This window comes from Hakea prostrata, chromosome 7 (assembly GCF_041222555.1).
Source record: "Hakea prostrata isolate BN-2017 chromosome 7, UWA_Hpros_2, whole genome shotgun sequence".
In the NCBI taxonomy this organism is placed as follows: Eukaryota; Viridiplantae; Streptophyta; class Magnoliopsida; order Proteales; family Proteaceae; genus Hakea; species Hakea prostrata.
Window position 1 is genome coordinate 25,349,078 of NC_142606.1, and position 26,739 is coordinate 25,375,816.

A 26,739-nucleotide genomic window follows, 5' to 3' on the forward strand; every position below is an offset into this window, starting at 1 on the left:
GTCACTGGGCTGCTAATATAGGAATACACCAGTAAGGAAAGAGAAGTCACCATGATGCATCCGCTGTACCAATGCCAATACCAAGACACCCTATCTCTTAGCCTCCGCTACATGAACTCATCAAACCAAGTAAGTGGTTTACATATACACTGACGATCCCGTTAACAGCAACTCTATAGCAGAATCCTACAACTAGGAAATGTGTTCATTCATCAGAAAATGTTAGGACCATGGTAAAAAATTCGAGGGAAACTCAAGTTTCGACCGGGTGAAAATGGGAAACTTAGGTGGAAACTTGGGAAATTTCGAGAAAACCGAGGACTTTTCCATACAAGTTTCGACAGGTTTTAGAGAGTATTTTGGGGTGGGATCCTGTATTTAAGCTAATTAGAGTATAAATAATGCATTTGTTGTATTTTGCTAAAAAAATCAATGTAGGTATGTCATTCAATGTAGAGTTGTCCAAAAGTACATTATAAACTTAACTACTTAAGCACATAACATTTAATATATAATTTCTAACTTCAAAATAGTTGACAATAAAAGGAAAATACAACTTAGTGTTAAGAGGAGTGCCAAGAGTGGATTCATCCTATGAGCTGAGTAGTACTATGGAACATCCCCCCCAACAACGAACATAGACATCCCAGACAATGCCAAGTGTCAAGAATCGACAAGAACAAGTCGGCACAAAGCAAAAGAAGAGATAACCAACGAGGGAATACGCACTTTGGATAGAGAAGTCCGATGGAGGGGTATTGCGGGGTATTGGGGAAACATAAAATAAACAAAAAAATTGAAAATGGGAAGCACAAAATTACAAAAAGCCAATCCACAAAATCCGGTAAAATTCCCAACCACAAAATCTATCAAAATCCCAAATTCCCCGAAACAAGTTCCACGAAATTTGGGAATTTTCCTCATGAACCACGGTCCAAGGTTGAACCAAGTTTCGACAAGTTCGATAGGTTTGAGGTTTCGACAAGTTTCGAGAAATTATGTTGATAGAAGCGAGGATTGGTCCTCATGAGTTTCATTTCGATTTTTCAAAATGGGAAATTTCGGTGGAAATTTCGGAAGTTTCGATGGAATTTTGTTCTATGGTTAGGACCTAAATCCTAATCATGGTTCAAATTTTAATTGAGGTGGGTTGAAATTTCATGATGCCCCAATTTAATGAGGGCCACTTCTTCCAAGATCTTTTAAGAGACCAACTCATGGGACCAACAAGGGTTTTCGAGTATGACCTCAAATAGAACAAATTCGAAAGTTAGTTGGGGGGCTTCTTCTTGTTCTTGTGGATATGGGAGTTATTTGCATTATGAGCTGTGATGGGATGATTTTTAGGGGGGAAAATTAAGTTAGGATTATACACACACATACAGCTTTTAAGGACTGCCTGATTATCTCTTAAATAATTTAAAATTCAAAGGAGCAAATCCTTAAAAACAACAGAAGATTTATTAAACCATTCAAGTGTAATCTTAGAACTCTATGTGCAGAATACATTCAGAATAACCAATTGGAAAGTTCAGTTAATCCTACACAACTGAACCCTCAAACCTTCCGATAATCAAGAAGCAGCTACTTCAGACTTGCTGCTTGAATCAGCAAGAGGAGATTCATCGGAGGGCAGAATGTAGACATGTGTTTCTTAAGAATCTCTGCAACAAAACAGCATTTACGTTTGCTCAATGGCCTAGAAGGGTACTTAACCTAGTCGCCAATGTTGCATTGTTTGTTTTCATCATAGCTCCAATGGAATACTTGTAACCTGCAACAAAACATTGACGAAACACATACCCACATGGTCAGAAAAGCTGAAAAACGCAGAAATACAGAAAGCTGCAATGCTGAAAGAAGAAGGGATGAAGATGAAAAAGGACTACTCTTCCGTTGTACATTGCAAATTGGATGAGAACCATGGGATAATTTAAATTATCCCAACCCTTCATCGTCATTAATAGGTTCCCATTTGCATCGCTTGCCGGGTTTTCATCCAAACAGCTTCACAAGAGTGATTACGATACCCATATAAAGCCGTTCGATGAAAAGCATGACTGACATGGTCAAACATATTATAACACCGAGCCTGATCAGTGGAAAAATCAGAGGCACTTTGATCTGAGCCCAGATGAATCCAAATTCCACTGTAATGTCATCTCTCGAACCCAAAAATAACTGAGGAAGAAGGTCTGTAGCATAAACCTGCGCCATTCTCTGCTTTTACTTTTTCTCTTTTCCGCCTTTCAGATTGTTCTAGATGAAGAGAGAAGGCGTAGATGAGAACCCAGAAGGGCTAAACTCAAAAGCTGAGGACAAGCAAATAGCTTAGCCACAATGTCCCAAGAGCGCTAATTTCACAACATCTGCAAATCCTGCTCCTCACTGTCTATAGGGAACAAAAAACGAGGGATGGAGGCTTAGAGTGGCTGCCGTGAGAGAAGCAAAACCTTGCTTTTAAGCCCTAATAAGTGACGACAGTGTTTGAAACCTCACATGCATTGAATCATGGATGTTTACTTATAAGACGAAACAGATATGGCAAAGGGGAAGTTTCTGAAGGTGGAGCTTGCAAAGTTGCAGATGGATAAGGTAAGGTAAATGGAGGCAGTTTTTTTTTTTTTTTTTTTTTTTTTTGGGGGGGGGGGGGGGGGAGGGAATAGATGAAAGAGGATTCTATAAGAAAATGTAATTTTGCTGTTTTAACCCTACATATACACATTATAAAAACATGTCTTTTAAGAACCTCCGCAAAAAAACAGGTGAAATGGTTTTTCACAGAAAAATCAAAAACAGGTCTCAACTTGTTTTTGGTTTTTGTATTTTTTTCAACCTAATTTAATAGAAATAGTTGATATAAATTGCACCAAAAACGATTATATTTATATGGGTATAATCAAAAAGAAACTGTACCAAAGACTGCCTAAGATTTTCTGGATCGGAGCTAGTTTGGAACAACAGAGACTAACAATCTCAATAGGTCAAACAGGAACGTCCAACATTGTAGTGAAGTCAGAGAACATTTGATCAATTCCAAGCAGGATAGAGTCAGAGAAGGAGCAAGACAGAAGTAGAGAAGGCAGCCATTGGTAGCAAAAAGATGTTCTATGCCACAAAAAGGAAAAAACAGAGGACTTGAAACTTCTGAGGACAAGAAGTGAATACTCTGAATGTATACCAAGGGATGAAGAAACCCACTAGAAATTCCCCAGATTTACAGAAGAAAAGGAGAAGAGAAATTACTCAACCCACAAATGAACCAACAAACATCAGAGACGATTTATAGGCACAAAAATGAACCACTGGGCGAGTAGAAGATGAACTGATTCAATAAAAGCAAGGAAAGGAAGAAGTTGGATGAAGTTCCAAGTAAGAACAGAGGTTATACCTGGATTAGGGTGTCGACCTATGCAAGAAATAGCCCATTAAAACCCTAATGCATGCTTGCTAATGAAAGTCCAAGAACTTGCCAATAGCCAAACAAGATAAGAGTACAAGCACTCATACAATCTTAATCTTAAATTGAATAAAACAATGAAACTGGAAATAATTAAGCAAGCTGAACCGACATACCTTGAGTTTCGAGTGGAAAGAAGAAAAGACCTGTGCGCTCTAGGAGATCCCGGAGATTGGGAAGCATGAACAGCTCCAATCGAGACACCTACCGCCTATCAATAGCAACGTGCCCTTGGAAAAAGAGGGGACTGTAAATGCAAAATCCTAATATAGCCTAGGATGAAACAGAAAAATCCCATCAAAGAAGAGAAGACAAAACAATTGAGATGTTAAAAGAATCATCTGGCGGAAGTAAGTGGAGCTCATTGGTTAACCAATGATCTGTTTGAAAGGAACACTCTGTTCATATAGTTTAAATTGTGTTGCATTTTCTGGCTTTTAGCTTTGATGATGCAGAGGTACAGAGGGATATTAAGTTCTTACCTAACAAGGTTGTGAACAAACACAGGAAAGCCGTATATACAAGTGACGATAAAAGACAGAGAAACCAAGTTGTTTAGTCCTGAAGAAATCAGTGCTATGATACTGTTGAAGATGGAGGAGACAGCCAAAGCATATCTAGGGAAAAAGATGTTATTGTTTCAGGTAAAGAATTTGAAACTGCATATAACTTCAAAGTTCAAAGCTTCAAATTCATTGATATTTTTCAGAAAAATGCATGTGTCAATGTGTTCTTTATGCTTTGATTAGCTTATATGCAGAATCCCACCCCTGAAACCCTCCGAAACTTGCTTTTGATACTTGCAGAAAAAAGTCCTAAGTTTGAACAAAATTTGACCGAAATTCCGATTTTTCAAAAGGTCGAAACTTAGGTTTCAACCGAAATTTGGACCATTGAAGTTGCTAGGATACGATGACGGACGGAAACAAAGTGTATTAAAAATGACAGTTTGAAATGGCATTAAGATTCCAAGACGATTCAACAAGAAATATGCCAGGCTACCAAAAGGAGGGAAGATAATACTTATAAAACTGATGGGATACAGAATGTGAGGCTAAATAACAGTATTAAGTCAATATAGAGCCAAAGACCCAGATAGGCAACCACCACCATATGACATGAACCACCCCCCCCCCCCCAAAAAAAAAAAAAAGAGAGAGATACTTTACTTAAAACTAGTCATATGGAACCTTAAATCTCTCCTATATGCTATATTTAATATCAACTAAAGTCTCACCTACATGAATGATCAAGAGAAAGGCTCACCAAATTACTATAAGACATGTTGAAACCAAAATATAACATTTTGAGAGCAGATTTTATCAATGGGCAACATCACTCTACAAAGACTTCAAATATGAATTCATCCAAAAAGAAAGACTTCAAATATGAGTGATGACATGGAGACATAATAAAACAATTGTTTACCATCAGGTTTTGGACGGTATCATTTGTAAAGTGGCAAAAACAGTGATCCTGAGGGCTGAGGTTTTCTTGTTTCATGAATATACAGTAACAATTTATTTTTTGGTATGTAATGCACGGTGCAATTAATGTTTAATATCTTTCAATATCAACTTAAAGTTTCAAAAGCAATGAGCAAATCTGACTGAAATTCTGAACTGGATGTAGAGAAATTTTGAATAAATAAATTAGAAAATATCTTAACTTTCATTTTCCACATATGAATGCATCATCTTTTTCCCAATGGCTCTCTCTCAAACCCCCCCCCCCCCCCACAATACAAAACCGAAAGTAATAAAGCAAAGTATTAGAATTCATTACTTGAAAAGGGGGTCTTCCCTTCGAATAGTAAACATTTCTAGACAATGAATTTTCTACTCCAATCCATTAGAATAGAAATATAAGCTTTAGAAGTTTCCTGTACCGATGGGAGTTGGCAATCCTTGTGGTTATAGGCTCCCTAAATTTTAATTTGAAGAATGTTCCTACGAAAGGTCCTCTGTCATAATGGGTAGTCTAGATCTCACAAGACTAAAAATTTAGCATGTTTTGACTTGATTTGGAACATATGATACAAAGTCAACACCCAAAGCCATACCCCTAACACAAGCATGCAAAAATAAAACAACAAAGTAGAGAAAGCATATGCTAAAAAGAAAGAATTTAGCTGCCTCCTCAAATCACGATGGTGAATAATCACTCAAGTACTCCATCATCGTACTTCAAGGACAGACCTGCAAGAATTAACATTAGTAGATGAATTATGATCTAGTCTGAAAATTCTACATGGAATTTATAGGTGTTGGTGGCTGAATGAAACAAACCTGCAGCAAATCCTATCTTTCATATTTACCAAATTTATAAGTACAGGTTAGAAAGAGGAACACACACATTCAAGTATTCAACACCTAATGTAGAAAAAAACACACAAAAATCCTTCTCTCATTTCTTCTCACATAATTCCTTTTTGAAACCTCGAAATAGGTTTCACTAGGCCATATAACCTAATTAGGTCATGACTCGTAGGGCAGCCTACTTTAGGCCCTATCAACATAGTGAAACCCTTGGTTTTGAAAGTCATGCCCAAATAACAGTTTGACTTGGATCCTAGATTGGTGGTTCATAGTCTATCTTGTATATATACACTGATATAGCCTATACCAAACAAACTTCAGTATTAGAACACATAGTTGAAGTAAAACAGCTTAAATAAACAATAGGAATGGAACCACTATTAAACTATTGGGAAAAATAGCCACAAAATTGCATGCTGGCACCACTCCCAAGCTCCAGATAATTATAGCACTACCCATGTAAAATGTGTAATCCACCCCTCCCTTTCCTGATTTGTACGTTTCCACTAATGCCCCTCCTCCAATGCACGAAGCTGCATATTGCACTTGTAGCAGAATATCTCCCTACAAATCATGCATGTATTATAATGTAAGTATATCACATTGGTCATTACCAAAAGTCAAATATATTGAAGTCACCACTATTTTCGTCATTTAATCCTAAAATCCTGGAAGCCAAACCAGGCCAAAAAGACTAGAATGTTGTTGATGCTAATTCAAGTTTTCCTCCAACTGAATCACAAAAGCTAGCCATCTCTTAATAGTAGGAAGAAAGGCTTGAAATCATCCACAGCACCAGCATGTATATGGTTGGGCCAAGAACTTGAAGATGTCGTCTACAAAACCTAATCAATGCATGACTAATTCTCACACCCAAAAACAGAGGGTTATGATGATAAAAAGCAAAAAATGCTAACTCTGCTCAGATTAACATGTCTTAAGTTTCTACTCATCTTGATATGGTGAATGAATGGGGGTGTTAACCATGCCAATTTTGTCAACTTTAGACTTCTTTATCTCATCTAACATACTACCTGCTGTGCTTAAGTCTTTTACAGAATCAACCAATGAATTCTCCACAAAGTTGAGGATGAACAAGTTTGTTTTAAAACTCTATTTCCTGTATTTCTAGTGACATTCAATTTGGCCATACTGGGGAAATTATTAGCATTGAATTTCTGATGTTCATGGCTAGTTCAAGGTCTCGTGAGATCTAGCATTTTTTAGACCTTCAAACGAGATCTCATGTGAAATGAGATGATCCCAGAAAAATATAAGATCTCGGCTGACTCAAGATCCCAGTTCAACCCATTCTATATAAATACCATATCTCAATCGAGAAGAGTCAAGATATCTCGATCTCGACTTGTCTCGACACTCCTTCTGCATTTGCTAGTTTTGGTGTTTTAGCCAAATTTCTCGCCGGAAAGTTGATCAAATCTCTACGTAGAGTGCTTCAGCAAGCTACTTAGCTCATCAAGAACAAAGATATGTAGATATTGAAGCCAATCTTGAAGAAAATTGAGTATTCTTCCCAAGCTTCATTTTTTTCGAAAACTATGTTCTACATTGGTGGAGGTGGTGCAAGTGTTGGTGCTTGTGGAGCAGAAGTTAGAGGAGTTGCTTAATCATTGATTTTACTCTAGTACTCTCGTGTTGTAACTTATAAGTACACGGATGTTGTAATGTGAAGTTGTGAACAACAGAACATGTTTGATTTATTGTTTGACTTTAAACCTTTGTGTTTTCATTTATATCAACTAATAGTTGTCATTTCATGTTTTATAAGTCTACACATTCACTCCTTCAGCATATCGCTTTCAAAGATAAAGGCAAGTTGGAACTCATATATACACTTGTTCTCTCATAAATCTAAAGCTACCACTCTGTCTTAAAAGGCCTAATGTAAAGGTTGCGAATTCAAATTCAAATTCAAATCCACCGTAACTAGCTCTATCCTCGATTGATCTTATGGGCTAAGGTTTCGGGTGCAGGGAGAGATTGAGATAGAGTTTCCGAAATTTCAAATTTTAAATTTGAATTTGAATTTTGATTGGGAAAGGAGAGTTCAAAATTTGAATTCGAAGCTCGGGGGGGTGGGAAAATTCAAAACTTGGATTTGAATTGGAATTTCAGGTGGGATGGGAGATTTCAAATTTTGAATTTGAATTTGAATTTGAAAAGAGATTATCAGCTGTAACTATGGTGGGAGTGGAGTGAGAGCGGGAAGGGTGGTTAAAAGGTTGAGTTGTAAAGAGAAATTTGGTTTCCTCAAAAACTACATGTCTAGAGATGTAGGATCGGCCAAGAGTTGGATCATAACATACATACCCCTTGTGTGATTTGCTGTATCCAAGAAAGATACATTGTTTGGAGCGATATTGCAGCTTGTTTTTGTTATAAGGCCGTAACCAAGGAAAACATGCACATCCGATGATTCTAAGAAATGAAAGATCTGGATCTTTGTGATATAACACCTGAAATGGAGATTTATTCCCAAGTACCGGTGTAGGCATTCTGTTAATTAAGAAGACGGCCATTTCAAAGGCGGCTGGCCAGAAAATAAGGGGAACTGAAGCACGAGCCATAAGAGCGAGGCTTGTTTCTACTATATGTCTATGCTTCCGTTCCGCTCTCCCATATTGTTCAAAAGTGATTGGGCATGAATACTGATGAGATATACCATTCTCTTTAAAAAAAATTATCAAAATATTCATATTCTTTGGCACCATCAAATTGAAAAACTTGAATCTTAGAATTAAAGACATTGGCTGCATAATAATAGAATTGCTTGAATACTAAAATTGCATCAGAACGACGTACAAGTGGAAAAATCCATGTAAATCTGCTGTAATCATCCAATAAAGAAATATGATAACTATAACCTTGCGTAGATGGTGACGGAGAGAGGGCCCAAATATCAGAGTGCAATAATTGGAATGGACCAGCTCCACCATTGCCATGGATTCTTCTCTAATTTCACCTACCAACATTGTTTCTCTCCTACCTGTAAAGCTTGATCAAAGCAACTATCTCCTCTGAAAATCAAAATTTCTTCCTCTACTTTATGCACATGACCTTTATGGCTATGTCAATGGAACCAATCCAGCTCCTCCTCAAACCATACCCAATCCCTCCACCACATCACCCACATCAACCTCTATTCCTAACCCTGCATATTCTCAATGGCACAAACAAGACCAGATGATCTTATCTTGAATCATCTCCTCCCTTTCTAAAAGTGCTCTTTCTCAAATCGTTGGTCTCACCGCTTCCCACGTTGCTTGGAATTCCCTTAAACGGACTTATGCCTCCCAATCTCAAGCCCGCATAATGCAATTGAAATACCAATTTTTGCAAATTCGCAAAGGCCACTCTTCTATGGCCGAATATGTTCAAAAGATTAAATCTATTGTTGATCATCTTGCCGCCGCTGCTCACTCAGTTTCTGATGTGGATATTATCCTCACAATGCTTCGTGGCCTAAGCCATGAATATGAATCTTTTGCCACCTCAATTACCTCCCATTTTGACCCTCTTCCCCTTGATGATTTCATAGGCCTTTTACTGAATCAAGAAATCTTCAAAGATCAAACAAGACAACAACTTGACTTGCCTTCATCAGAAGTTAATCTATCCACCAGATCACCCCCCCCACTCACTAACCAAAATCGTGGCCCCTTTCACAGCTATGGCAGAGGATGAGCTCGAGGTTACTCCAATCGTGGTCGACATGCAAAACATCTTCCACCTCTCCTCTCTACCCCTATGGTTGCTTGTCAGATTTGCAACAAAACTAATCATACAACGGTGCAATGTTATTTTCGCTATGCACCAGGTGACAATGCCTCCAAGCTGAATTTTTCTCCATAAGCTTTCTTGGCAGAACCCATGGCTTCATTTGATCCTTCTTGGTACCTTAACTCAGGTGCCACTCATCATGTTACATCCAATGTAACCCACATGGATACAACAATGCCTTACCATGGTATTGATCAACTTCACATTGGTAATGGCTCAGGTTTGCATAAAAAAAATATTGGAAGTGCTTCTCTATCAACACCTTCCAAAATTCTTACTTTATCTAAAGTGCTACATGTTCTTTCTATTACTAAAAATCTGCTCTCTATGAGTAAATTTACACGTGATAACAATGTTTATATGGAATTTCATCCAAGTTCATGCTTTGAACGGGGATTGTTCTACTTCAAGGATCAATTGAAGCTGGCCTCTATCGCTTCCATCCACCATCCGCATCGCCCTCTGTTCATCTCAGCGAACGTGTGTCTCGAGATGTGTGGCATGACCGATTAGGGCATCTGTCAAAGAGAACTTTGGACTCTCTCTTTCACAGTTCTGGCCTGCACCAACCTTCATCTACTTCACCAATTTTGTGTGTCCCATGCCAGATGGCAAAATCGCATGAATTTGCCTTTCAAGTTGAATAAATCAAGAGCAATATCTCCATTACAATTATTGCATGCTGATATTTGGGGCCCCTCTCCGTCACCATCTACACAAGGTTATAATTATTATATTTCTTTCTTGGATGATTACAGTAGATTTACATAGATTTTTCCACTTGTAAGTCGTTCTGATGCAATTTTAGTATTCAAGCAATTCTATTATTATACAGCCAATGTCTTGATTCTAAGATTCAAGTTTTTCAATATGATGGTGCCAAGGAATATGAATATTTTGATCATTTTTTTAAAGATAATGGTATATCTCATAAGTATTCATGCCCACACACTTCTAAACAGAATGGGAGAGCGGAACGGAATAATAGACATATAGTAGAAATAGGCCTCGCTCTTATGGCTTGTGCTTCAATCCCCCTTATTTTTTGGCCAGCAGCCTTTAAAACGACTATCTTCTTAATTAACAGAATGCCTACACCGGTACTTAGGATAAATCTCCATTTCAGGTGTTATAACACAAAGATCCAGATCTTTCATTTCTCAGAATCTTCGGATGCACATGTTTTCCTTGGTTACGGCCTTGTAACAAAAACAAGCTGCAATATCGCTCCAGGCAATGTATCTTTCTTGGATACAGCAAATCACACAATGGGTATGTATGTTATGATCCAACTCTTGGCTGATCCAACTCTTGGCCGATCCTACATCTCTAGACATGTAGTTTTTGAAGAAACCAAGTTTCCCTTTGCAACTCAACCTCTTAACCACCCTTCCCACTCTCACTCCACTCCCACCATAGTTACAGTTGATAATCTCCTTTTCAAATTCAAATTTTGAAATCTCCCATCCCACCCGAAATTCCAACTCAAATTCAAATTCAAATTTTGAACTTTCCCATCCCACCCGAACTTCGAATTCAAATTCAAATTCAAAATTTGAACTCTCATTTCCCAGTCGAAATTCAAATTCAAATTCAAATTTAAATTTTGAAATTTTGGAAACTCTATCTCAACCTCTCCCTGCACTCGAAACCTTATCCCATAACCCACCCGAAACCTTAGCCCATAACTCACCTGCACCATCCCAACCAACTCAACCTCAACCTTACCATGTGCAAACCCGATCCAAAACGGGTCATCCTAAACCCATCTCTAAACTGAACCTCCTAGTCACCTCTTTTGTTGATAATCCTGAAAACAAAACCCATCTCATATACCACTACCAGTGAAGACCCCAAAGTGGAGGCTTGCTATGAGTGATGAATTTGATGCTCTCTTATGGTACTTGGAGTCTAGTTCCTCATCAGCCCCACATGAATTTGATTGGAAATAAATGGGTTTTACAGAATCAAACAAAACAGTGATGGCTCTATTTCACGTTATAAGGCTCGTTTGGTCGCCAAGGGATTTCATCAACGTGAAGGAATTGATTATTTTGACACTTTTAGTGTCATTGTCAAACCTACTACCATACGCTTGATTCTATCGCTAGTAGTTGCCCAAGGATGGACTCTTCGCCAATTGGATGTTCAAAATGCATTTTTAAATGGTGAATTTATTTGAAGAGGTTTACATGGTTCAACCACAGGGTTTCATTGATCCAGAGAGACCTACTTATGTATGTCACCTTCAGAAAGTTTTATATAGTTTAAAACAGGCCCCTAGGGCATGGTCTCATCGGCTTGGCAATTATTTACTCACTCTGGGATTCTCACAGTCCTTATCTAATACGGCACTATATTTTCGTACTTCAACACATCAAACAATCTATCTTTTTGTATATGTGGACGACGTTGTCCTCATTGGATCTAGTTCTTCTAAGGTTAATTTTGTCATTATAGCCATTGGCAAGGAATTCGCCATCAAAGATCTTGGTGACTTAAACTACATTTTAGGGGTCGAGGTCACTCGCTCATCTCATGGTTTAAATCTTTTCCAGTCAAAATATTCTTCAGATCTTTTGCAAAGGACCAATATGATGAAGCAAAATCAGTAGCAACCCCGACCTCCATCACCAAAGCAACCATTGAGGAACCTCCCTTCTATGATGATCCATCCCAATACAAAAGTACAGTGGGTGCCCTTTAGTATTTGACTCTCACACGCCCTGATATAGCATTTGTTGTCAATAGGGTTTGTCAATATATGCATCGCCCTACAATTGATGATTGGGCTGCAGTTAAGCAAATTCTTCGTTATCTAAAAGAGACCCCATCCCATGGAATTCTATTTCGGCCAACAACTAATCTTTCTCTCATTGCCTTTAGTGATGCGGACTGGTGGTTCAACTATTGATCGACAATCTACAAGTGGCTATTGTGTCTACTTGGGCCCTAACTTGATCTCTTGGAGTTCCAAGAAAAAACCCACTGTGGCCCGCTCCTCAATAGAGTCTGAGTACAAAGGGGTTGCTAATGCTACCGCTGAGCTGATATGGTTACGTCAGCTACTGCTTGAACTTGGGGTTGTCACTTCTGCACCAACTCTATATTGCGATAATATTGGAGCTACTTACCTTGCTACTAATCCGATCTTTCATGCACGAACCAAACACATCGAGATTGACTATCATTTTGTTCGTGAACAAGTCGCCACCAAAAATCTTTCAATCCGATTCGTTCCCATAGGAGACCAAATCACAGACATTCTCACCAAAGGCTTATATGCTCCAAGATTCAAATTTTTGAAGTCCAAACTCACTATCTGTTCTCAACCAATGACCTTGCGGGGGAGTGTAAAGGATAAGTCTCTGAATTCAAATTCAAATTCAAATCCACTGTAACTAGCTCCATCCTCAATTGATCTTATCTCCAACCGGTCAAGAAGAGTTTGAGTTATAGTTAAAGTATCAACAAGTTGTAGAGTTAGATTGTAAACAAGTTGTACTTCCAATTCAAATATTTAGAATTGTAATTCATATAATATTAATATACATCTCCCACTCACTAATCTGAGTGTGGAAGAATTCTCTCTCAAACGAAATTTTAACTCCTAAAATAGACTAGATATCAAATTCTAGCCTAAACTGGCCCTAGCAACCATTGAAGTGGGCCCTCAAGTTAGGTCGAGTTGACTAAGGATTTTTACCAGATCTTGGCCAAGATCTCGCTAGATCTCGATTCTTTGAGGGATCAAGATCCCTATCGAGATCGAGATCTTAAACAATGGTTCATGGGTTTACCATAGAGAAGGTAGATTGACAGCACCATAAATGCCCAAGACAAAATAAATAACAAATGTTTGGGCTTTCTCCTACCTCTAAGTGCGCTTCTTTTTGAGCCATCTCAGGAATATCATAGCAGAAAAGATCAACTCAGAATATTTGGATTAATTGCGACTCCTTTTGGAGAATACGATAGAGTTGAGTAGTCTTTGACCAATTTACATGATGCTTCAATTAGGTCTTCTATAGAATTGGCCAATTCTTGCCTACCCCAATAGATTCAACTAGAAGTGGGAGCCGGATAGACAGAACCTAATAAAACTGGCCTTATATTTGAGTTTTTAATCCTTGATAAATAAATCCATTGGATTTGCGGGTGTCATGACCATCCGGGAAATTTAACGACTTCGCTTCTGCCACCTGATTTCTGTAAACAATATCCCAAATTTTTAATGACCTCTCCCACTTAAAAATTGAACAGCTACATCCCCACAAGCCATAACCCTATTTTCAATGCTAAGTAAGTTATGGGATTTTTCTGAGCAGATTGTTTGTTGATTGCATAACATGTTCCATAAAGCATCTCTAATCACAAGACAGTCTGTATATTTAGGAAGCGCAATGGGTAAATCAAAATTTCATTGACTATAGAAAATATGCAAGCAAATTATACAATCAGGAGCTGGACCTCCCTTCAGTTTTCCTGGGAATCAAATAATTCATTTAACATCAATTTGTATCTCCAACATCAAAATAGCGACTTACGTTTTACCTTCTCAATATAATCCGAGCTTTTACATAGTAGCACAAAAGGATCCTCATCCCAATAACACAGCAAACATAATTTGATCGCTTCTGGAGTTATTTTCAACGCATTGGACAATACGCGTCCAGCAAAGACATTAACATGGAAAATGTATAGCAAGAATCCGAAAAGACATAATGTAGAACGAAAGTTAACATACTTCTAACCTTTGATGTGGAGTTGCCCAAATAATCACATGCAAACCGATTTAGCCGAAGCTGAATGACGGGAGGGAAGTCAATAAACAATACACCCTTCCTACGAATAACAACCTGGAAAAATCAAATTAACAACATTGTCTCTAAGAAATTGTTGAAAGACATCAGATTAGAGAACACCTTTCAATAAGAACGTAGTCGATATTGATGCATTAACTGAAAACCTTATGATGCCCCTCAATCAATAGTCGAACTCTACCTTGCACAGCAATTCCCAGTGCCAGAGCCAGTAAATCATGTTGCATGGAAAAAATAACAAGCACTATCTTTTTTAAACCTGTTTTCTTTGGAATCATCTTCTATTGGCGAAAGGCGAGATCTCGTCGTTCTTTCTACCGCAAGACGAAGCACGAATCAAAACTATGATCCACTCAAATGTAACCCTCTCAATTGACTGAAAACCCTAATTATCGATTAAAGCTGAATGGAATTAGCCGACTTTAATAAATTCAGAAACTCCATAAATGATAAATCGATGAAACTCCCGCCTTTTTATGTTGGAAATGAGAGAAAATTACATATGGACCCTGGAAAAAAAATCAATTATAAACACACTCCTATCTTCTTCTTAAGTATTGAGATTAAGTGATGATGTCATCGCTAAGCAAATATATAAAATACTAATTATACACTTCATTATAAGAAGGAAGTATACACTTTTGACTATGGAAGAGTACTGCAAAGATTTAAAGAAACCCCCCATGTTATGAAAATGCTTTTGATCGAGCACATCTCAACTAATCAACTTAAAGGGGGGTGAAATTTTACACTTGTAAACCAATTTTTTCATTGTTACTTATTCTTAGAAATTGTATGTTAATACTATACTGCTTTGGTTTGAGTTTGATCAATGGACTGCCATCACCTTATCCAATAAATGCAAGTATGAAACTCTCCAATCCTCTGATCTTCTTCCCTCCAATGAACCATGCCGGTGCTGGAGCAAACCCCGCAACAATAGTTCCTTCTCCAATATTCTGACCTTGAGCTTGAGCTTGGTTATTGTGGGCTACCAACTCTTTCAATTTATATTCCTCTAACTTGGTCACCACCAGATGAACTTCGATCTGGGAGAGAAGCTTCTTCATGACATGAAACATGCAACAATATTTATACTAAAAATGATGGTTGGATTCTTAATTATTTGCCTCTCTATCATGCTCTCCGCCATCTCCCCCACATAACTAGGGCTTTAACTGTTTTGGATTGAGTAGCTAAAGAACAAGATCGGAGTAAATGAGCATCGCCTTAGTTGAAGTAGCTGAGAGTGGTTATTTATAGTGTAAATTGACCATTGAAAGTTGTTGAACTATCAAACTAGTTCAAATCTCCTCACGCTTGACACATTGGATGAGATAATTGACCTCCGTGACACATCAACTCTTGCGGGGCACGCCCCCCACCCACGGCAACCGAGAGGGATCCACCGAAGACGGGACGAGTGACAACCTCCCACAAAACAAAACAAACAGAACAATCAAAACAAGAGTGCGGAAGATAAATCATAGATCCAATAAAGAAAGAATGAACATAAATGAACGAATAATAGATATAATCGGGGTACAAACGGATAAGTAAAGTGAAGCAAAATCCCACTTACATCCAGCGGAAAAGAGCCTAAAGAATAAACAGACAAAATCTAATCCCGAGCAAGTACATTGGGTAACTAAATGTTCTCCACAAGACAACACCGTAAGTGTAAACTCATAAATGGCACAAGGACGCCCACCAATGGTCGGACTAAGCACGACGAGCAAACCACCGTGGGATCTTGAGTAATTGTGGTACCGCAATCACCCCGGAGATATGCCTCTCGCGCGCCTCATAGGGACCCACCGCAGGATAGTCTAACAACATTGTACAATTAAGGGACTTAAAAACCAATAACATAAATGGCGGATTCCGAACAAACATAAGCAATATGATATGAGACAAACAAGAATGAATGAATCTAACCAGAGGTCTCGGACATGCTTAAGTCATAGCACGACTTTAGGAAAGTCCACCACACCTCAACCATTTAAGATATCTTGGATTCTCTCACGGATCATTTCACCGGTCTTGAGCCTGATGGGTCCTCACCCCTGAGGCGAAGCAACACACCCTCACAACCATTTGGAACACGGCGCATGTCGGGGTAAAACCAGCCAAATGCAAGTCTTCACTTAGTTACATCCGACCAGATACGCCATTCCTCGCCCCGACGATCCTTCCCGATCCTTCACACAGAGTCGGCGACCTGGCACCGACCAACCGGACACGGACCATCAACCCTATTGGTTATCCACATATGGTAAACGGAAGCTCTCACGCCTCTCACGGGTTGGACCGGCTTAAGCGCCGTGAGCCCAAGTCAACCATATGCAACCCTACCAATAAATGGCCCCCACAATGTGATTCCCGTCCTCTCACGGGTTGGTTACCGGTCTTGAGCGCCCATGAATCCCCATTGCTACCACGGGGCGGCGGCTCAATACCCCTCCGATTAGGGCGACATAACAGACATCCTAGCCAAACACTACAGACAATCCTAGATATGTCATCCAACTTTAGGAAGGTGTCCAGAGGGCATCTCCGGAAACATCCCATAATATTCCCGTAGTAGTCCAAGGACGAAGTGTCAAAGGACACCCTCCTTTCCAAACCATACTTAAGCATACACATGCATCAATTCATATCATCACATATATGGTAACTTCAAAGGAAAGAAACAAAAACAACACGAAACATTGGTAAGAAACAACAGAACAAAAAGAATAAAAAGACGAACAAAGAGCAACAAGAGAACAGAAGAACTAATAGGAACATATCTAGATACAAATATAGAAACAGATCAGCATCAGAAAAGGAAAAACACCACCATAACCGCAAAGGAACCAAGAAATCAAGAAGATCGGCAAACGAGAAGAAGGTCCAAACAAGAAACAACATAAGGAAAGACAGGAAAAGATACCAAAACACCAACAAGACCAAGAGGGACAGGCGAGGGATGGCGAGGGTCACGACAAAGAAAGACAGAGCAAAAAAACAGAGAAGAAGAAACCGAAGGGGCAAAAGGGACAACAAGGGGTAGACACACAGAGACAACAAAGGGGACCCAAAACACAACCAACAAGATACAAGATCCAAAAGGAAACAAAAAGACAAAAAACAACAGGATCGATGAAGAAATAGAAAACAAAGACAAGAACAAAGGAGGATGGACAGCGGAATGGACAGAAAAAACATAGACCAGGAAAAGGCAGAAGCAAAACAAATAAGGAAAAAAACCACAAAGAACACCAGCACAGAAGAAACAAGATGGTAGAAGAGAACAACAGAAACAAGAAGGACAGGAAAGAAAAAAGAAAACACAACAGACAACAAGAAGACCAAAGAGAGAACAGAAGAAGAACAAAGAAGATCAGGGAAGACAAAAGCGCAAGAAGGAAGAAGCAGAAACCAGGAGATCAGAGAACAGCGAGAGAGCAACGAGAAGAGAAGCCAACCAAAAGGAAAGAAAAACAAAGATGGAGGAGAAGAAGAGAGAGAGACAACCGATGCAAAAGAAGAGGAGAAGATCCGAAGAAAACACCAAGGAGCAAGAGAGAGACGAGAGGCGGGGAGGGGGAGGAAAAACGAGGGACGAGAGAAAAAGACAAAACAACAACAAAAAGAAGAGGGAGGAGAGAAAAAAGACAGAAACAAAAAAAAAGACAAACAACAAAGGGAAAACAAACACAAAAAAACAAACCAAAAAGAGACAACCAAACAAAAGAAAAAAAAAAAAAGAAAAGAAAAGGGAGGAAAGGACTAACGGTGTACAGGTGACACCTAATAGTGGTGGCATGACATGATAGGCTAAACCACATGCATATGACTATTCGATGGGTGCATCATTTGAAGCATACATGTTGTCAACTTAGTGTATCTTCTTCATTAGGCATGGGCAAAAGAACATCTTTGGGGTATGGACTGAGATTTGAATTCCTTTATGACTTGAACCTACAGGCGACTCCATTTGTTTGGAGGGACAATCTTCAAGGGATGGTGCTTGGGAGGCCTAATCACACATTCTCATAATCGATCCTATGTCCTCCCCGATGAACATTGGGCCATTGGGGTCTTCACTTTGAGTGACATTGGGGCCCGGGGTTGAGCCCCCATATTGGCTTCTTTCATACACGACCAAGATATTCTTTTGAGCTTGTTCAATGAAGCCTATGGTCAGGTCCCCTAATCAACTCGCGAGCTGATCGATACATATTTGAGACCGAACTCATCTACTTGGTAAAATTTAATACAACAGTAGAAAAATAGCTCACTTTACCAAGTCTAGAAAAATGGGATTATGGGGAAGTAATTTGCTCAGCAACCCAGTCTTAAGGATAACATTTTCTCGTTGATATTTTTTTAAGTCAAATTTGACCATCTTCTTAAGAACCTAATTTTGTTGTGGTAATTTGCAATTCTTAATATCAAGGTGCACCTAACTTTTCCTTCAAAATATCATAACATGGAACCATTGAAGGTTGCACAGTTGACAATGATTAGTACTTCTTAGGGAAGAGGTCATGGTTTTTTTTTTCCTTATTTGGTTGAAACAGATAAATTTTTTGGCAAAGCAGCAAAGATCTCATGGTATTTTTATAAAGATGGAGTAGCCATGGTGAGGATGTACACCGTTTTGTCATTGCCTAGACTGAAAAAGCCTTTGAGGAATCTTGGTAAAAACTTAGAAGCCCATAATTCAAATATATCAGTTAGCAAATCTCAGGTAAAAAAAAATCATGGGTTCAACTGTCTCCCATGGTATATGCAATATTCACAACTTGGAACAAGGATTGAGATGTGCTTGTGGATTTGTAGCTAATTTAATGTTTTTTTACTAGCTTATTTTTGATAGCAAAAATAAAATTTCTACAACCAATAAATTCTGTTTTACAAAACTACAGAATCCACGGACTTGGTAAATAGATCAACCAATCGGAGACTCGATCAAAGGGGCCAACCTTGTCAGGAAATCCACCATAGAGTTAGCGGATCTCGAAATGTAATGAAAACCAGGAGGCTCAGAAGAAGCTTGCATATGTTCGTTCTGGTTTAATGGTTTTGGTCCTAAATAAACACTATTGTCCCCTTGGTCTCGCAGTGGTGGAGGGATTACGCTGCCAGACAGACAACATTCAGAAAATCTAGAAGGGATTAGGAAGGAAAAAGTTGTCTGAAAAGTGAAACCCAACCTATCACGGTTGGCATTTTATGGTTTCCCCACAGTGATAAGTGCTTGGCCTTTGCTTGCTCTCCGAAGAAAGCAATCTTTGCTTCTTTACTTTGTCTCCTTAGTCATGATTTTGCTATATATATCTCTTTTTGAAATTCATAGTGGAATCAAGCTAATGATTAAGGTAAGCTAATCTTCAAAGGAATTGAAGGAAGCAGGTACTTGGGTGGGAGAGAGAGAGCCCATACCCTGTCTGCACTTCGCTTTCCTTCTTAGCTTTCCTCGCTTGACGTGAACATCCAAAGGAAACGAAGGAAAGGAGAAGTGAAGAGATGGGTCAGGAGTCATTCATTTACAGCTTTGTGGCTCGAGGGACCATGATCCTTGCAGAGTATACCGAGTTCACTGGCAATTTTCCTGCTATCGCATCTCAGTGCCTTCAGCGTCTCCCTTCTTCCTCCAACAACAAGTTCACTTATAGTTGTGATCACCACACCTTCAACTTCCTCGTCGAAGATGGCTATGGTATGTATTTACTCTACGCTACACTACCCTTTCCCTCTCTCATCGTGCTTTTTCTTCCATTTTTCTTTCTTGCTTGAGATTGCTTGAACTCAGTTGAATTGGATCTCTAGGGCGCCGCTTATGGCATACTAGGATTCAGATACCACTAACGTCACTGGGCCTCTCTTTTGGGTTTTGCGCCCGACACCTGCTAAATGATATCTGTTCTCCTTGCCCCCACTTCCTTTGAAGGATTGGGTTTCCTGCTTCAGAATCTAGTGATCTTTTGCTATTAGGTTCAACTCTTGGTTCTGTAGACCCAATTGTAATTTCATTTTTCTAACTCAGTAAGTAGAAGTTCCGTATTAAAAAAATCGAATTCTGCTGGTTGATCCTATGCCAATCATAGGCTCATAGCTGATGTAAACGGTTGGTCATTACTCACTAACATGGAGAATCAGATGAGCCCTAGGAAAGTGATGGAGAAAGGAGAATATACAGATGGTTCCGACTTCCAATAAGAAATGAAAACCCCATGTTGCTAGTATTGTTTGGAATTCTAATGATTTCTCTGTGGCCATTCAAAGAAAAGCACTAATGGGTTATTGGCCTAATTTCCCTTCTCCATCCAAGCATGCAGCTGACCCGCCAAGTCAGTACCACCTGAATATGGGATCAGGGTAACTAACCCAAACAAAACCTAGAATGTTACTTTGGGACCCCTGAGGTTGGAACTCATTTATAAATGGGATGCTAGTGTTTGTGTTACTAAACTTTTTTCGTCATTGCAATTCTAAGTAGAGATGCTGCTCACTAGAAAATCAGAAACAGACTGGGGATTTTTACTTAGCATCTTATACTTAATGGGATGTTGTTAAGGAACTGCCAGCTGTCCCTCATTCTTAGGACTTGATTTCCAGCTGTATAGAGTATTCTCTGATCATATTTCCTTCTATATAAATACCTCCTACATGACACTACGAATATAATAGATTTGGATTCACTACATGGTATCAGGCTCTGATTTGGGCCGCTGCCCTTTCCTTTCTTCCTGGTTTCATGGCTTCAGCCCCGCAATCCTCGTCTGCCTCTCTCTTGTTTCATTGAATATTGGTACTGGATTACTGATTAAGCTCAATTCCACAAACTTTCTTGTGTGAAAAACTTAGAATCTGCCTTCCCTAAAAGGCTATGATCTATTGGGATATATCGCCAGATCTTTTCCAAGACTGTCCTCTGTTTCAGATTCAGCTTCCCCTGGAACTGAGTCTTCTTCCTCAATTTCTGGTGTGCATTGGGATTGCCAAGATCAGTTGATTCTTGGCTTGGATTCACTAAAGATGTCTCTATTTTTATTATGTCTGTCACATTTATACAAACCAAGGGATTCTTTTTGAGTTCTTTTGGGGCACTAGCTAAGAAGTCAAGCTTTCAAGCCAGTTCAAATGTCTGTCAGGAAGGAGAGCCTAGAAGACTAGGAAGGGAAGTAAGAAAGCTCCTCCCACATACCTATAGTTATAGCTGTATTGGCAAATAAGTAAACAGAGGCAACAAGCAAATCCTTTTACCCCTATTTGAGTACACTTATTGTAAAACCACTTTCTTCCAGTGGTCGAGTAGTATGTCTTATTCAATACAGATAGGAGAACTTCAGAAAGCCAAACCTAAAAGGATGCAAAGAAACAGAAGTTACAACAATTGTGCAGTGCATTTAGGAGTTATGTGCTTCAGTGAGGTTGTCTATATCCACAGGCAACTGAGATTTGTTTCATCATCAAAGGAGAATAGGTTTATAGTCACCATCCTCTCACAGTCACACCTCTCGCTGCATATGTATAGCAGAAAACCTTATATAGGAATAAACTGAAATGCCGATTAGTCTTGAAAAAGATTTCCTTGGGAGTCGCTGCCCTTGAACCCCCACATGGACTTGCCAATTCACTAAAGACCCACCGGAACAGTAGACTAACACGAAGGTGGTCTGATTCCTCTGGACTCGAAGAGTTTGGCTTGTTAACAGCCCTTTGGAATCAACCCACTAACAAGAGATGGAATACAAGACATCATAACCCCAATAGAAAGGATCTAAGTTGTTATTGTTAAAAAAGTAGAGGAAGAAAGCCAAAAGTCAATATGATACCTGATCAACCCTCTCTGTGAATAATCCAATACAAGTTCACAATTAATAACACCATCTAGACCAACAACAAGTTAAAGAACACCATGTGTTGATCGATGGAGCCAAGTGGAGGGCCACGAATTACCTGGGTTATTACTTCACCCACATAGTCAACTCATTGAGCCCCTTTTTTGGGCTGTTCATGCGCTCATTCTTTTATTGTAATTCTGGCACACTTCTATATGAGCTGTGCTTGAATTGTGGGAACTTATCTTTGTGTCTGTCTTTCATTTTTGTTGAGGTTAAAGATGACTTCTCCTAGTAATCTATTTAAGATAGGTAACCTTTCCTTTCATGCCCAGAAATCTTAATGCTCTTTGGAATTTTGCAGCATACTGTGTAGTTGCAAAAGAATCTGCAGGAAAGCAAGTCTCTATAGCCTTTTTGGAACGAGTCAAAGCAGACTTTAAAAAGAGATATGGTGGGGGTAAAGCTGATACTGCTATAGCCAAAAGTCTCAACAAAGAATTTGGGTATGTTTGTCCTTAGAAATTGCACCTTCTTGTTGATTATCATCCTAAACCCTTCTTGGTGATTTATTTTTCTTACTAAAATTGTTTATGAATTTTAGATTAATAAGTTCAGGTCGAAAATTTTGCAGGCCTGTTATGAAAGAGCATATGCAATATATTGTTGACCATGCTGAAGAGATTGAGAAACTTCTAAAAGTGAAAGCCCAAGTTTCAGAAGTTAAAAACATTATGCTTGAAAATATTGAAAAGGTATTAATATTTAGTGTTCAAAGCTAATCCATCATTAAGTTTACTTGTGAATCCAGATTAGTGAGAGATAAAACAGGTTGGTTTTCCGATACATGAATCACTGAATGTCTAGCCACTGTATAGAATTTTGCTTCATGCTCCTTCCGTATCTGTGTTCATTGGCTGCAATGATTAAGCCATGAAGCTCGTATTGTAACTTATTCTCTCAACCTCCTGGCTTACATATTGTATCATATCTACATAAGTATACCTGTAGATGGAGAAGGCATGATTTTTCCTTCAAGCTGGGGAATCTTCTATTCACGTGTTTTCAGTCATCATCTAGCCCATACTTCCTTGCATTACCGTACTTGGAAACATATCATGTGATGCCTACTGGGATCTGGATGTGTGTGTGCCTGCATGCATGTGCACAAAGATTAATTTGAGTGCACTGGAATCATTTATTAGAGAGTGCAACGTAGAGGATTTGATGATATCAGGGAGAAAAAAAAAAAAAAAAACATGGTGTGTAATCTGTTGATCATTCAAAAGTATGCATACCCCGTGGTGGTTGCTGTTTTGCCCTTACCTCATTTGTTTCCTGACCCTCTGTCACTCTTGGCCCTTCTTACTTCCAACTTGGGGCTTGGTGGTGTCACCCTACATTTAATAACCAGCGCATTTTAAGCTTCAAATTTCCCCCCCCCCCCCTTGTGTTGTTAAGTTATTCCTACTTTTGGTTCTTTTCATGCATATAATCAATTGATCTTAATACCTCATTTTCCAGGGTCAACAAACCAGTTGGTGAGAACTGGTTCAACTATGTTGTATATGCTTTTAATCCAAGGAAGTAACATGATTTTGCTTTTATTTGTGTGGTTAGCTATTGTGCAAATACTTCTAATTTTAGGTGCCCACTCCTCTTCCTCCACCATGCGTGTTGTTCTTTCTGGCTTTGCTTTTTGCATTTATTGTCTCCTAAGCGCCATGAAATGCACATGGAGAGAATGTATGAGGACCTTAGTTGATGTAAGAAGCAGTTGGAACTCCCCCTTCTTAACCACTTAACCAGATAAGAGTGTTGGGTGGTCCCAGAATTTCTGGAGAGGTACCCTCAACGGCCCAAGTTCAGATGTTAAGATTCTTGTAGAACTGAATTAACCTAGTGGCAAACTGAAAATTTCAAAATGCAGGAATACCAAGAGGACTCACACTTAAGCAGAGATTATATACTACAGACAGTGTGCATGTTAAATGGAGGATGCAAGTGTATACACAAAGTGTGTATAATTGAACAGGAATATGGCCTTATATTTGTTGGTGAATTAAGAACTTGGTTTATCTGTCCAATTGTCAGAATTGAAACATCATCTTACCTCCAAGCAGAACTAGGTGGACTGTGGATAAGCTTGTGTACACTGAATTGTGACGGAAATGTCATGCTTATAAAATCTCGTTTTATCTGTGTTTATTACATGATTCTATTTCTTTCTTGGTCACTTGGTTCATGTTTATCTGTCTGTTGCTGTGGTAATGACTATTTATTGGTTTGTTGCCTTAACGACATTGTTTCCTTAATAACCTTCTTTAATAAACAAACATGTCTCTAGTCCTAGACACTTCATTGAGTTTATTCTCTATAAAGCTAATATCTATGATGTTTGTAACCCTGCAAACACCTCTCAGACTGTTGATAGAGGCGAGAAGATAGACATACTTGCTGATAAGGCAGAGGATTTGCGTTCTCAGGTGGGTTAAACTTGGTAATGTTTCTTCATCAATCATAATTCATGCATCAGTCTACCTTTCTCAGTGTTCAAGAACTATTTTTCCCTTTTCTTGAATATGTTTTTGATAAATAGTTGACCTAACTCTGTTATGTGATAATTTCAGGCCCAAGATTTCAAGAAACAAGGAACACAAATCAGGCGAAAGATGTGGTACCGGAATATGAAAATCAAATTGGTTGTTCTAGGGATCCTGTTAATTCTAGTCCTAGTCATCTGGCTTTCTATTTGCCATGGTTTTGACTGCACCAACTGATATCTCTAAAGCATTCAATTGGAGCATACAGGCACACAGATCTCGATCGTTGCCAAGAGATAATTATTCAACATGATGAAATTCAGGAGAGGGATTTGGTTTTGGTGGAAAAGTTATAAGCTATTCTTCTTTTAACTATTATATATAGCTGAGTTTTTTTGTTAAATTTTCTTATTTTTATGTAACTGTACATAGGTTCCTATTATCTTTTTGGAGGTCCTTTTTCTTTGTTAATTCAGCTTTCTAAATGAGATAAACATGATGAATGGCTACTTTAGCAGATAGATTGGCTTCCTTAATACTAAAAAGGAAAAGGCGAATCCGGTGTCAAAGGCTTCGCATAAGTAAAGTTTGAAGGATAATTTTCTTTTGCAGTCTTATCCCGACATTTTTTTTATTCGGAGGCTGAAGGCTGTTTCGATGCTTAGTAATAAATACAATAATCTTCCAAGTGATAGATGAATAGTGTACGAATCCTAACTCCATGATGTCTTAAGCTAAATTTGAAAGCATTGATCTCTCTTTATGAGAATTTAATATTGCAACCTAACAATAAAGTCTCATCATACTTTGTATTCATTTATTTATCAAAGAATCAATTCTACATTCCAAATGTTAAGGTTTTATTCTCTTGATTAATGTAAATGGAGTCTTTATCTTTCATTTTAATTAAATCCATCACAACTTTCACTGTGACTATATTCCATTTAAAAGAAAATTTTCATTCCCCTCTTTCTTTAGCTAAATTCCATTTGGTTGCAAGGATAGTTCTATAATCCTTAACCCCACATAATTATAAAATATGCTTATGGGAAAGCTAGAGATTTTCCATCAACCTTGAAAATAACTTTCTATACCATATGAATGCAATATATAAGGAACCCTAAAATCCTCACATAATCTATGTTAATGAACTCAGAGTACCTGATCCTTCATCAAAACTAACCCAATATTATATAAACAAGATTACACCAATCCCCATTGTGTGTGAGAGAGGTGTTTGTGTGAGCTTTGATCAACAAAAAAACCAAAATGCATTAAGTTGATCAGCTACCATTCAACTCCTGCTAGGAAGTATTGGAAGAAGCTATGTGCTTTGAAATGGTGAGTTGCAAGTAAGCAATTTGCATTTGGGAGTAAAGGAAATAAGAATGATGACAGAAATAGAAGAACTGAGAATTAAGAATTGAAGAAGAATCACTTTTGGAAGGGTGGCTCTAACACACGTTTCTCCATAGCGCAGACATATTGAATCTTCATATTTTTTTTAGCTTTATATCTCTATTCGGGAGAAATTAGTTAATTACAAGAAAAATGTCATCAGTACCATCACGAATCTTCACATCTTATTTCCCATTATAGAAAAATGATTCTGTGACCATTCACATCTTATTTCCCATTATAGAAAAATGATTCTGTGATCATCTATCCATCATTTTAAAAATCCAAACAGAACCTTCTCCTCTTTCCCTAAATATGTGCTGAGAGAAAAGTTTCTTGCCGTCATTGAAAGTAAGAATCTACTCTCAGAGAGAGAAGTAAAAAGAGACAAATTTGGCACGTAAGGTTTCCATACAAGCAGAGTTTGAGAGGATAGTTTTTCTATCAATTAAGGCCGTGAATGAACCCTTTCTACCATGTAGAGGAAATGTACTCCATGAGTTTATCCAACTTATATTCTAATATAGAGCATAAGTGGCAAGTATAAAGCGTGATTCATGA

At 38.5% G+C, this 26,739-nt stretch overlaps 1 protein-coding gene and 1 long non-coding RNA gene across 2 annotated transcripts; one reads left to right on the forward strand and one right to left on the reverse strand.

Moving 5' to 3' along the window:
- Positions 1 to 13,195: 13,195 nt before the first annotated feature.
- On the reverse strand, positions 13,196 to 14,816 carry LOC149010788 (uncharacterized). Its single transcript, XR_016174735.1, has 3 exons — positions 14,505 to 14,816; positions 14,327 to 14,438; positions 13,196 to 14,216 (listed from the first exon to the last, which is right to left on the reverse strand). It is a non-coding gene; the product is annotated as an uncharacterized LOC149010788 (long non-coding RNA).
- Positions 14,817 to 19,465: 4,649 nt separating this feature from the next.
- LOC149010789 (vesicle-associated membrane protein 724) lies at positions 19,466 to 25,654 on the forward strand. The gene is made up of 5 exons (XM_089163426.1): positions 19,466 to 20,112; positions 22,602 to 22,743; positions 22,872 to 22,992; positions 24,661 to 24,723; positions 24,868 to 25,654. The coding sequence occupies exons 1-5, from the start codon at positions 19,920 to 19,922 to the stop codon at positions 25,015 to 25,017; spliced, it is 669 nt and encodes a 222-aa protein (XP_089019552.1). The 5' UTR covers positions 19,466 to 19,919; the 3' UTR covers positions 25,018 to 25,654.
- The last annotated feature ends 1,085 nt before the right edge of the window (positions 25,655 to 26,739 follow it).

Coding starts and splice junctions, on each gene's coding strand:
- LOC149010789 (XM_089163426.1), top strand. CDS start 19,920: ATGGGTCAGGAGTCATTCATTTACAGCTTTGTGGCTCGAGGGACCATG. Junction 22,744..22,871: donor AGTCTCAACAAAGAATTTGG/GTATGTTTGTCC, acceptor AAAATTTTGCAG/GCCTGTTATGAAAGAGCATA. Junction 24,724..24,867: donor CAGAGGATTTGCGTTCTCAG/GTGGGTTAAACT, acceptor TGATAATTTCAG/GCCCAAGATTTCAAGAAACA.